A 13,008-nucleotide genomic window follows, 5' to 3' on the forward strand; every position below is an offset into this window, starting at 1 on the left:
ATAAAATTGATTGATTGATTTTTGTCTTTAGTAGTCTTGACATGCATTACAATTTTTTTTAATTGACCAGTCTGGCAAATGGTTGGTGTATCTACTCATTGAAATATTTTTTAAAATTCATTTCTTGCCTTTGGTCATAAGAAAGTCAAATGGGGTTGAACGTTTTTGAAGCTTTATAAATAATAAAATTTCACTATTTTTATTTTTATTAAACATTTACCTTAATTATTTTCAGTGTTCAGATTTAAGATGGTATTTAAAAAGTGTCGGAGCAGATATTTCTGAAGAAAATGCAGAAGGTTTGGTTATAAATCTGCAGCAGATAATTGGAGCATGTGATGCTTGCTTTAAAGAGACAGGAGAAGGATTAACAGGTAGTTAACAACATTAAAATTGAATATTTTCATCCAGTGCCACACTAAAATATTTCATTTGTTTTATGTTTTCCAAAAGTTGTTCGAACAAATTCTTTCCAATATCTTCTACTCATCGCATAATTGTTTGTCGAGACAAACTACAGATATACCCTGGTTCCTGTTCCACCTATCCTTTTTACAAAGCATGTTCCCTGTTTCCCTGACAATAGAGTCACCATCAACTACTAGTTCCTGTGGGACCAGCGCATTCTGCCTTGGGGGTTGCCACTGTGTTGCGTGATGAACAAGTGCAAGCTCTGGCGTTTATGTGGGCAGCTGAGAGCTTGATGGGTCCCTCAATTTAGTTCCTTCGAGGGCATCCACCCTGTCCTTCAAGCTCTCATATAGGCCCATAACAATGCTGAGTTGTTGCCTGATTTCGTTGACACTCCTTGCATTGTGCACACACAAAGACATCCCCCATGGCAATATCATGTCCTGTACCTGATTGCTCCACAAACATCATGCAAGCAATGCATTTTAAAAGGCTGTGATTCAGAGGGCAACTGCCCCCCTCAGTTCTCCTTTGAGCCACAGCACTCCCATTAGCTTGAGCCTTTTGTTTTGCTGCTCTGGTCTGAGTCATAATTTCGATTTAATTTCAATAAAATTTCAATTTCAGTACAAAATTACAACCCTAAACTTGTATCTCAACACAGTTATAACGGTATATATATTTTTCAGTATCAAGTATTAATTATCTATGAGTTCCCTTTATATAACTTTTGTATCAAGTTATGTATTAATTAATTATGATATGCTTGTAATCTAAGTCGTTATTTATATTTAGTTAAAAGTACAATTTAATTGACAACGAAGTTTAACAAGTTTAATAGATTTTACTGATTAATTGACAATATTATATTATACTATACTAACGCTATCTAGTTCGGAATTTAACGTATCGTATAACAAAGGCGGCAAGTTACGAACGGTAAATCTACGGACACTTAAGTATTAATTAACTTACAAATCTTGCTGTCTCAATTCAGAATAAACTAATGATCCTGACTAGGTCTATAAGCTACTTATAGAAAATAATTTGATGTAAAAAATGGTCAATAAAGCGGCTCAATATGGCTAAAAAACTTCTTGTTGAGCGGAGCTGCAACTTGTAACACGTGAATTTGATACCCTTACCAATACTTTTATGCAATTACATACAAGGCCGAGTAAAGAATAAATACACCAGATTAATCAGAAAATCACAAAATAATGCTATACTACTAAATTTAAATCAAAAGTTTTAGAAAAACAATAATTTCAAATCAATAAATAAGAAAAATCCACTTAGCGGCTTTGATCGTGTCTGGCTCCCACTAGCCTCGTCAGCCTTGGCTGACGAGGCTACTGGGAGCCAGAGGCTAATGTTAGAAGTGTCGTTAATAAAATGAGCGAATTCGAACTGCTGGTTAAAACAAGTAACGCGGAGATAATAGGGCTTACGGAGACGTGGTGCCACCTGGAGATTGGGGATGATGAGTTTCAGTACGACTTGTATAATGTATTTAGGAAGGATAGGGTAGATAGAAGGGGTGGTGGGGTAATGCTTCTTATCAGAGGCAGCCTGAGTGCGACGATAGCTTTCTCGGATTCAGATGTTTCACATGCTAGTATAGAATCTGTATGGTGTGAGATAGTTGGAAACAAAGGTATAATGCGAGTAGGAGTAATCTACAGACCAGGTGATTGTGCAGATTATGATGAAAGCCTCTACATGCAAATGGAATGGGAAAGTAAGCGTCAATGTCTTATTATGGGTGATTTGAATTTGTCTCTAATTGATTGGAGTAAATGGGAAGGAAACTTGACATGGGGAAAAAAATTTTTAAATCAACTAGATGACTGTTATTTGTATCAATATGTCAGGGTAAGTACTACAGAAAAGAATATCCTAGACTTCATCATCACCCATGAATCAGATGACATAACAGGGCTGACAGTAGAGGAACCAGTAGCAGGAAATGATCACGGAGTTCTACGGTGGATGATGGGGAGAGAGAGAGAGAGAGAGAGAGAGAGAGAGAGAGAGAGAGAGAGAGAAAGCAGCAGAAGGAAAAGGAATGGGTTATAATTTCAGAAAAGGAAATTACGATGCCTTAAGGTACTACATGGCCTCTATTAACTGGGTAGATATCGTGCAGAGAATGAATACATTTGAACCTTGGTATGTTTTTAAAACATTAATCACAGATGCCTTGAATACGTATTTACCATTAAAAAAAAATACTCCATGAGTAGGGTTCCAAGTTGGATGAATAGTGAAGTTGCCACATTACTTGAGTAGAAAAAGGTGGCATGGAAAGGTTACATAGCAATAAAAAGTACTGAAGCCTATAACAGCTACAAGATGATCTGTAATAGAGTCACAGAAAAGGTTCAACAGGCAAAGGCAGTTTATGAGAAATCACTAGCAAACAGAGCAAAGAGGGGGGGGGATAAAGAATTCTTCACATATATAAATGCCAAGAAAAGCAGGATAAACCAGATCGGACCTTTACGTAAGGGGAAACGGGATAGTATTAAATACACCAGCTGCCGTTGCAGATGAACTCACCAGTTATTTTGCATCGATATTTACAAATGAAAAACCTTTTGTGGCAATGGGAAATTGTGGGAGCGAAATTGAAAAATATGTAATTAATGATATTGAAATTTCACAAGATTATTTAATGAAAAAACTTTCGAGCCTACCATTGAGGCTAATTAGCATTAGTAGAGGCATTTGATGCAAGAAAGCAAGCTTATGCAGCATCAGCCAAAAAAAAAAAAAAATTATGTGACTGGGGAGATTCCCTTGGATTGGAAAAGTGCCAATGCTTCACTCTTAGAGCCACCCATACATAAGGGTGGCTCTAAGAGTGAAGTGGGAAATTATCGACCTGTCAGTCTGACCTCAGTGGTAGGGAAAATCATGGAGGTAATGATCAAGGGTGGAATTCAGGATCATTTGGATCGAATTGAAATTCTCAAGGATACTCAGCATGGTTTTGTAAAGGGAAAATCATGTTTAACAAAGCTGGTTCGCTATTTTGAAAGGGTTACTCACGAGCTGGATTTAGGGAATAATTTCGACATTGTTTATTTAGATTTCAGCAAAGCTTCTGACTCAGTCCCACATGAGTGGTTGCTTTATAAGCTGGAACAGGTTGGAATCACTGGGAAAATCCTTAGATGGATAAGCAGGATGGCTTCAGGGCAGGAGGCAGAGGGTTGTGATAAATCACTGTTCCTCAGATTGGGTTGATGTAAGAAGTGGGGTTCCCTAAGGATCAGTATTAGGACCACTGTTGTTTTTATTTTTCATAAACGACATCTGTGAAGGGATAGAGGGCGTGATGTCTAAATTTGCAGATAATGTTAAAATTGTTAGCGTAGTTAATGATCACTGTCAAGTTGACCTTCAGAGAGACCTAGATAGACTTCAGGAATGGTCAGAAAAATGGCAGCTATGCTTTAATCTAACAAAGTGTAAGGTATTACACCTGGGAAACAGTAATCCCAAAATAACTTATTCACTTGGTGGAGTTCAACTGAACCCAGTACTGGAGGAAAGGGACTTGGGTGTTATGATACGGTCAGACATGAAATTCTCTGAGCATTGTAAACAGGTTGCGAGGAAGGCCCATGGTGTCCTATCGATGATCTATCGAACTTTTGCAAGTAGAGATAGGGACGTAATAATCCCATTATATAAGGCTTTTGTTAGATCACACTTGGAATACTGTGTTCAAGTATGGAGACCGCACCTAAAGAAAGACATCGAGCTTCTTGAAAGGGTGCAAAGACGGTTAACTCGCCTGGTGAGATCGGCAAAAGGGTGTCCTTATAATGAAAGACTTCGAATATGTGGGTTGCAGAGTTTGGAAACTAGACACCTTAGAGGAGATTTGATTGAGGTGTTTAAGGCTCTAAGAGGCATCATTAAAATGAATGAGGACGAAATTTTCAAGATTATAAATGATGCTAGAACTAGGGGGACATAAATTCAAGTTATGGGGGGGGGGGAATGTTTAGATTGGACTGCAGGAAGTTTAATTTTAGTCAGTGAGTTATAAATTACTGGAATAAGTTGCCTACATGTATGGTAGAGGCTGACAGTTTGGGGAAATTCAAAGGTCATCTGGATAGTACCTTTGTGTAAGCGAAGCGCATAGGATGATAGGTTTAATTTCCTGTTCTTTTATTAATTATTATTATTTATTTTTTTTATCATTGTTTTATTCGTTTTTTTTTTTTTTTTTTTTTTTTTTTACTTGTGCAGCCTAAGCCATAGGCTTTCTTGCACCATGCGGCCATTACTAATACTAATCTCCTTCGGTAACATTTTCATCTGGCTCATTTAAAAATTTGAATTTTTAAATGCAAGTCTGCATTGACTTTATTAGTGGGAGACAAACAAATAACAAGTCTTCTTCCGATGGTTGGATGGAACACAGCGAGGTGGGCAGCAGGCAAATGTTTGTTTATTGCCCGTCTGACGCGCGGTAAGCTTAACGGGCGATTCAAATCTTTTTCAACTATCACATAAAAAAAAAAAAAAGATTGCGTTAACTGGAAATGTGAAAAGTGGTATAATTTTTTTAAATAGTGGTAACTAAAAAACCCGTTAATCGAACTCGTGTTATGCGAGGCCTGGCTGTAATGTCTTGTATCATTGTTCGTTTTTCCGGACAAATTTCTTCCACAACTTTTAACAAACAACATTTAACAAATTTACCAACATTGAATGGTTTACTTTCAAAAGCGATTAAATGTGAAACTTGTTAACTGTCACGTACAGCAGATAAATTTCTTGACTGATATGTTTTCACTATATTTTGTTGTTTTCTTAATTCATTTTGTAACTTTGAACACTTTTCGTTTCACAGCACTCCTTTATGCTGATGATAAGATTTATGATTGGAATCAGTGTCATTTTAAATTATATTCTTTAAAAACTCACACAGTCTCCTGACACACCAAAACACACTGCTGTTTCGTGGTAATCAATGAAGAAATAGTCGTCAGTCCACTCTGGATCAAAAACACAACACTCCAAATCGATTTTCCCCTTTTGAAACATTTTTAAGAATGATTTTTTAAAATTCAATACAGATTAATAATTAATTAATCTGTATTGAACATGCTTGACTGTGTACCTGTTTGACACAGTCAAACAGGTACACAGTCAAGCTGGACACTTGTATGCCTGTAGACGCAGTGGCGATCGATGCTGTTTTAGTTCACTTTCTTCGGGGTGGGGCCTTATAAAAATTAATCGCTGGCCGGTTCTGGCCTGTGGGCTGTAGGCTGTAGGTTGGACACCACTGCTGTAGATGATAATACATGGCATCATTTGTAAAAACTATACATTTCAGTGAGCAAACATAATTCAAAATCTGGTCACATATGGAAAGTTATAAAATCTGATGGTCCTTCAGCTGGATGCACTACAAAGGAAATGATTCACAATAATCCTGGGCTTCTCCTTATGCAAAAGGAAATGTGTGTATGGATTCTGTGGTAAGTGCATTTCATTTATTTGTAGACGCTTCAGTGATAAAATATATGCAGAACTGCACTGAAATCAAAGCGTGAAAACAACTAAAGGATAATAATTGGTCTACATCCATTCAAGAACTGGATGCTTTTATTGCTGAACTTTTTAGCTCAAGGAGCATATTGTGCTAGAAATTTAGAATTGTATAGGTTGGTCAGCTGTATTCGAGAGCCTCAATTTTTTTCACGATACCAAATTGTTGGGAAAGCAGAGACGTGGTGTACAGATATAAGGAATGCAGAACTGGAATTTGGGGAATACGATGTGTACAGAAAGAGGATAGACAGGATAGGAAGGGAGAAGGAGGTGTTATGCTGTTAATTAAGAAAAACATAAAATCAAAAGAAGTGCATCCAGTTGATATAGATGAACAGTGCAATGTTGAGTCAGTTTGGTGTGACATAAGCACTGCGAAAGCAAAAATAAGAGTAGGAGTGTGTTATAGGCCTAATGACTTGAATGAGTACAATGAAGAATTGTACAGAGAAATAGAGTGAGTGGGCTAGTAAATCAGAATGTCTATTATGGAGAATTTTAACTTCCCAGATATAGACTGGAACTTACGGGTCTGTCACTCGCACACTAGTAAGACTTTTGTGGATTTATTGGATGATTGTTTTCTGCAGCAGCATGTTCGAGAGGCAACCAGAGAGGGAATACTCTTTATCTGGTTATCAGCAGTGAGCATTCGTGTATTAAGAATTTGCAGATAAAGGACCCATTAGGTGGCAGTGATCACAGTGTACTGATGTGGGATTAACTTAAAGATATAATTACCATCAGGGGAAAAGGAAGCGGTTTTTGCTTCCATAAAGGTGACTACAGTGGTCTCAGACAGTCTTAAAATTCTGTACAGTGGGACCAACTGATGATGTTACCAACAGCAAGTGGGAAGCATTCAAGGAATTAATAGTGGAAGCTACTAAACGTTTCATACCTATTAAGAAATATTGTTCAAGGTTTAGGCCTAAATGGTTGTCAAATGAACTGAGACTCATGGCAGAGAAGAAAAATGCATGGGATGCCAATAAATTATCAGGTGACACAGAAGCCTATGATATATATAAGCTAATCTGTAATCAAGTCACAAAGGAGGTAGTTAGGCAGGCGAAGGCAGATTATGAGAAATCTTTGGCAAAGGATGCTAAGAAAAACAGCAAGGATTTCTTTACTTATATAAACTCTAAAAGGAAGGGGATGAATCTGATTGGTCCACTTGATATCGATGGTTCGACTGTTGATGTTCCTGTTCAGATAGCAAACACTGAATGAGTATTTTGCATCTACATTCACACATGAGGAATTATTAAGGTTTGAAAATGGCAGCAGGTTATAAAATTGTAACAGGGTGCTTAATGATTTTTAATAACTGAGAGCAAAGTGGAGGAGAAATTGTTGAAGTTAAACATAAGAAAGGCACCTGGGGTAGATGGGATCTATCCAGTTATATTAAAGGAGGTGGCAAAAGAAGTAAGCAAACCCTTAGCCATAATTATGAGAGCATACTTGGACTTAGGGGAGGTCCCCACGGATTGGAAATGTGCAAATGTGTCCCCAATTCACAAAGGGGGATTGAATGGTGACACGAGTAATTAAAGACTAGTTAGTTTAACTTCTGTTCCGGGTAAAATAATGGAATCGCTGATTAAAGATGCATTGCAAGATCATCTAGACAAGACTGCAGCAATAATTCAAACACAGCATGGGTTTGTTAAGGGAAAGTCTTGTCTGACAAAGGATACTGCAACAGGATCTAGAAAATTTGGGCAGATGGGCTGAGAAGTGGCAACTGAAGTTTAACATTGAAAAATGCAAAGCACTCCACATGGGTACAAGTAACCCCAGAGAAACGTACCAACTCTGTAGTATTACACTTAAGGTTGTAGAAAATGAACAAGACCTGGGAGTAATTGTGGTCAGATATGAAGTTTTCTGAGCAATGCAGACAGGCCGCCAGGGCAGGTCATGGGGTGTTGTCAATGATATAGAGGAATTTTGATAGTAGGGAAAAGGAGGTGATTGTCCCTCTGTATAAGGCAATGGTCAGGCCACGCCTTGAGTACTGCGTGCAGGTCTGGAGGCCTCATTTTAGGAAGGATGTAGATTTGCTTGAGTGTGTACAGAGAAGGGCAACAAGATTGGTGAGGGGAATGAAGGGATCCTCTTACAAAGAGAGGCTTAAGTTCTGCAAATTGCAGCGGCTGGAGACTAGGCACCTGCACGGTGATCTGATTGAGATGTATAATGCCTTGAATGGATTGAGCACTCTGAATTCTGATGCTGAACAAGTGGATCCTTCCACTTGTTCAGATTACGAACCTAAGGGGGCATAAATTCAAATTAAGAAAAGACAGATGTAGAATTGATGTGCAGAAATTTGCCTTTAGTCAGCGGGTGGTTAATTGCTGGAACAAACTTCCATCCGTCATTGTAGAAGTTGAAAAGTTAAATAAATTTAAGGAGGAACTGGACAAATATTTAGAGGGGATTGTTTCGTAATCTTTTTTTTTTTTTTTTTTTTGACTGATGCCTCATAAGCTCAAACACTTGCTTTCTTGCATCACATGCCACTACTACAATGTCATATAACAAATTTTATGAAATTGAGCAATTCATAAAATTTGGCATACGTTATTCAAGGAAGGGTGTCTAGATTATGATAAATTTGCTTTAGCTTCAGAAATACGGTGCACATTTATTTTGCTATATACCTGGAGCAAACATTACAATAGATGAGCAGCTATTTCCAACTAAAACTAGATGCTGATTCACCAGTATATGGCCAAAAAACAAAAAAAATTTGATATAATGTTTTGGTTGGCAGCTGACACAACTTCAAAATATCTACCAAATGGCTTTCCTTATTTGAAGAAAGACTGTATGCATCCAGCTAGTCAACCATTTTCTAAAACTAATTAAGCCATTTTGGAATCAAGGTTGAAATGTAACCACTGTTAACATCTTTACCAGTTTTAGAATTAGCAAAGAAATTAGTCCAAAAAAATACTACTAAAGTGAGAACTGTGAATCCTGCTTGTAATTTTTATTAGGCACCTCAGAGTTGACCTGATTGAATTTTGTAAAGCTCTGAGAGGGGTTTACAAAATGAAGGAAGGCTGGAAAGGGGTTTACAAAATGAAGGAAGGCTGGAAATTTCGCTGTTTTAGATAATTCAAGAACTCAAAGGCATAAATTCCAATTACAGGGGAAGAGGTTTAGACTAGTTTTAGGAAGTTTTCTTTTAGCCAGCGAGTTGTTCATTGCTGAAACAGGTTGCCTTCACAAGTAGTTGAGGCTGACAGTTTGAATAAATTCAAAGGTCAACTGGATAAATTACCTATGTGAGAAGGGAAGCAAATAATTTGTATTCTCTTATTGTGTCTTTTTTTTTTTTTTTTTTTTTCCCTGGCCAGTGCTGCAAAAGCCTGTTGTTTCTTTGCAATATATGGCTGTTACTATTGTACAGGGTGATTCAAAACTCTCCATTTCAAACTTGAAGATTTCACTCTGATGAAAAATGACATATCTTTTGTACACTTCATGCAATAAGTAATGGTACAATGAAAAAGTGTGACAGTATTGTATTACAATGAAACAAAATACTGGATTTAAATTTTAGGCCAGTTTGCTAAAAAATATTCAACCAAAGCTGGTTCATGTACATGGCTAGTTCAATCTTTTGTATGTATTAGAACTTGCAGTAGTCAGTGCTTGGATTATTTATAATGAAGTGATGACAGGGAAAGTTATGAAGAGAAGAGATTTTATATTGAATCTAGCTGAAGAACTCAGAAAAGAATACATAGATTCACAGAAAGCAGCAGCTCAAACCAGTAACAGTAACCATATCAAACCTCTCAAAAAGCATGAGTGCCAAATTAGGTTATGCAAGGCAAACAAAATTACAGAAATGTACACTGTGGTAAAATTTACATATGTAGAAAGTGTACAGGAACTGTTGAAAAACTGTCATTTGTTTAAATTGGGCAAAATATTATTTAAACTTCAGTTTATTCTAAACAAAAAGTTGTGTTCAAATTTTTGCTATCAGAAATATTACTTTTATTTGTATTACCACAAGCATAACACTGCACTGTTGCCAGTTACAGCAGACCCCCGTTATAACGCAGTTTGCTTTATGCTGATTCGCTATAACACTATTCTTATATTATAATCCGTATCTGATTATAACGCCTCTCGATGTGGGCACCTGTACGTGATGAGAGAACCTCCCAGTGATGCTGCTGGTTTTCCAGATTAGCATCACTGGGATCTAACGCCCATACCTTGGTTCCAGGGTTACATTGTTGGGATCCGGCTTGTGCAGCCACGACCCATGGAATTCGGAAAGGGGGATCCTGGTGGTTGAGGGGCCCAGCCTTAATACACCACTTTGGCTCCTGCTTTGACAAGATGGGTGGTCCCGGACTGGCCCGACTGGGATCAATCGATGGGTGGTTCTTACTGCTAGGGTCGACTGCGTTCCAATAAGTCTTCTCTCCCTTTGGTCCTGGGATGGGATCAAGGTTTATTGAAAACGTGGGTATGGTGCTCCTAAGCTAACTTGGCGTCCCATTCGTGTACGCAGTACCTGCTTGTTCACGAGTGGGTGTCCCCTCGTAGGGCTCCGTGGTGGGTGAGGTACTTAGGGCATCTGAAATTTTTATCTTACTCATATGAGTAATTTAATTCCTATTTCTTCTGGGGCCCCAACAAGGCCCCTACCTAATCGAGATGATGACACAGAAAACACATCTGCAAAAAGAGGATACACCACCACCATCAGTGACACCGCTTTTCCTCATTCTCTATTCCACCAGAGAGCAGTCAGTTGGAAAGGTGTCACCCTTCTTTATGCAGAAAGGAATAGAAGGGTTGGCAGGGTCACATTTGCTACGCATAGGACATTCTCACCTGACGCATTCTTATTTGCCGAGGGCTGATGATTGTCCTGTGTGTAGACATTGTAAAGCAATTTTAACTATCCGTCATATTTTAGTCGAATGTACATATTTTAGTAATGAACGCTGTTTATGTTTTACCCATCTGTCTGAGCCTTATACACTCAGGCAGATTTTATCCGACGATGACAATGTGTCAGATGTATTCAGTTTTTTACAACTGATTAATCTACATAGTTTTATTTAGATTGCTCTAATGTTTCATGTATTGTAAATGTTTTATGCCATATTTTTGTTTATAATATATTAACTAGATATGCTATTTTATATTTTTATATTTTATTACCTTAGACTTGGCGCACGATAGCCTTAGATGTTTATGCCCCATTAAACTTCCAATAAGGATGAAAATCTCGTCCCTACCCGAGTTCTTATCCTCACATTCAACACCCCACGGCCTCCAAGTTCCATCAAGGCAGGCTATCTAAACTGCCCAGTGAGGATTTATATCCCAAACCCACTGAGGTGTTTTAGATGCCAAAAATACAACCACTCACAAACATCTTGTCATGGTAACCCTGCCTGTGCTCGATGTGGTGTTAAAGACCACGAGAGCAAGGAATCTTCAGCTTCAAAACCAATCTGTGTCAATTGCCAAGGAGAGTACCCCGCCTACTCTAGAGCATGCCAGCAGTGGAAGGATGAAAAAGAAATCCAAAAACTGAAAACAGAGCTGAATATCTCCTACCCAGAGGCCAGAAAACATATCCAACCAATAAATAGCGGGAAACCTTCATATGCCCAGAAGGTTTCTGCTAAGTGCACTATCGGTACACAAACTGAGATGACTATACCACCAAGAGAGTCATTCACTCAGATTGCATGCTATTTATTGAGTTTACAAAAGCCCACCAAAAAAACACAATCGGTTGCCAGTCCTATATCCGTACCTCCTAGTGCTCCACCGCTACCAGAACCAAGTGGTAAAGAAAAGCTAAAAAGTTCGGAAGAGCCACCTGTAACACTAGAAACAATGGATGTAGAGAATAAGGAGGTACTGGATGAATCAGTCTTGGAACTTTTTGCGGAGGAAGAAATGGACACGGGAGAGCGTCCACACTTCCCCAAAAAAGATAAATCCAAGACTGACAAAAGTAAGCCCTCGGCACCTCGGAAGCCGCCTGATGGACCCACCAAGCCAAAATAATGGCTAAATTCCTACAATGGAATTGTTGTGGATTCTGGCAAATATTGATGACATCAAGGCCCTCCTGCAAAAGCACGATCCAGTTTGCTTTTGCTTCCAGGAGACTTATATAAAGGCAAATGATGACCCCACCATGCATAACATCACAATTTTTCGTAAGGACAGAATTTCGGATGGTCCTGCTCATGGAGGAGTGGCTATCCTTGTAGGCAACCAGGCCTTGCTACTTACAACCAGCATAGAGGCTGTTGCAATTTGCCTTACAGTGGGATTTCTATTAACTGTCTGTTTAATTTATTTTCCACCTGGGACTGACATCTCCCAGGAAGACCTTGATGATCTTGAAACGCAGTTGCCTTCCTTTTCTTACTTCTAGGGAAATTTAATGGACATAACACCCTGTGGGGTAGTGCTAGCAATAATGGAAGGGGACGAGTCATAGAGCATATGCTAAATGACAATGACCTTTCCCTTCTAAATGTGGGAACCAACACATTCTTCCACATGCCTACCCGTACGTTTTCTGCCATTGATCTTTCTATCTGCTCCCCTTCTCTACTCTCTTCACTCACTTGGGAAGTGGAGGAGAACCCATACGGAAGTGATCATTTCCCTGTGATAACCTCGTTACACAGTGGGAAGCCGTGTCTTCCTTTCAGGTTACCATGGTGGAAGACTGATCAGGCTGACTGGACTGCCTTCCAACATCAGGCAAATTTTGACCTCAGTACCGTCAGTCAGGAGCCTATCAATGATGCAGTAATGCACATCACAGAAATTATTGTCTAAGCAGCTGCGAATGCCGTCCCAAAAACATCTGCCCGGTTTCCACTATTTCCCAAACCATGATGGAATTCACAATGCACAGCAGCAAAAAAGGCTTAAAACAAAGCGTGGGGGATATTCCGCCGATATCATACCACGACCAACCTTATAGCCTTT

General features: G+C 38.7%; 1 protein-coding gene across 1 annotated transcript in view; it reads left to right on the forward strand.

The window, feature by feature from the left end:
* Positions 1–13,008, forward strand: part of eIF3m (eukaryotic translation initiation factor 3 subunit m) — a 123,486-nt gene that overhangs the window by 21,125 nt on the left and 89,353 nt on the right. Inside the window, exon 2 of the mRNA XM_090386747.1 lies at positions 236–374. Within this exon, the coding sequence (XP_090242873.1) occupies positions 236–374 (139 nt within the window). The remainder of the gene's footprint in view (positions 1–235; positions 375–13,008) is intronic.

This window comes from Mastigoproctus giganteus, chromosome 12 (genome assembly GCF_048544385.1).
Source record: "Mastigoproctus giganteus isolate SK-2022 chromosome 12, ASM4854438v1, whole genome shotgun sequence".
Lineage (NCBI taxonomy): Eukaryota > Metazoa > Arthropoda > Arachnida > Uropygi > Thelyphonidae > Mastigoproctus > Mastigoproctus giganteus.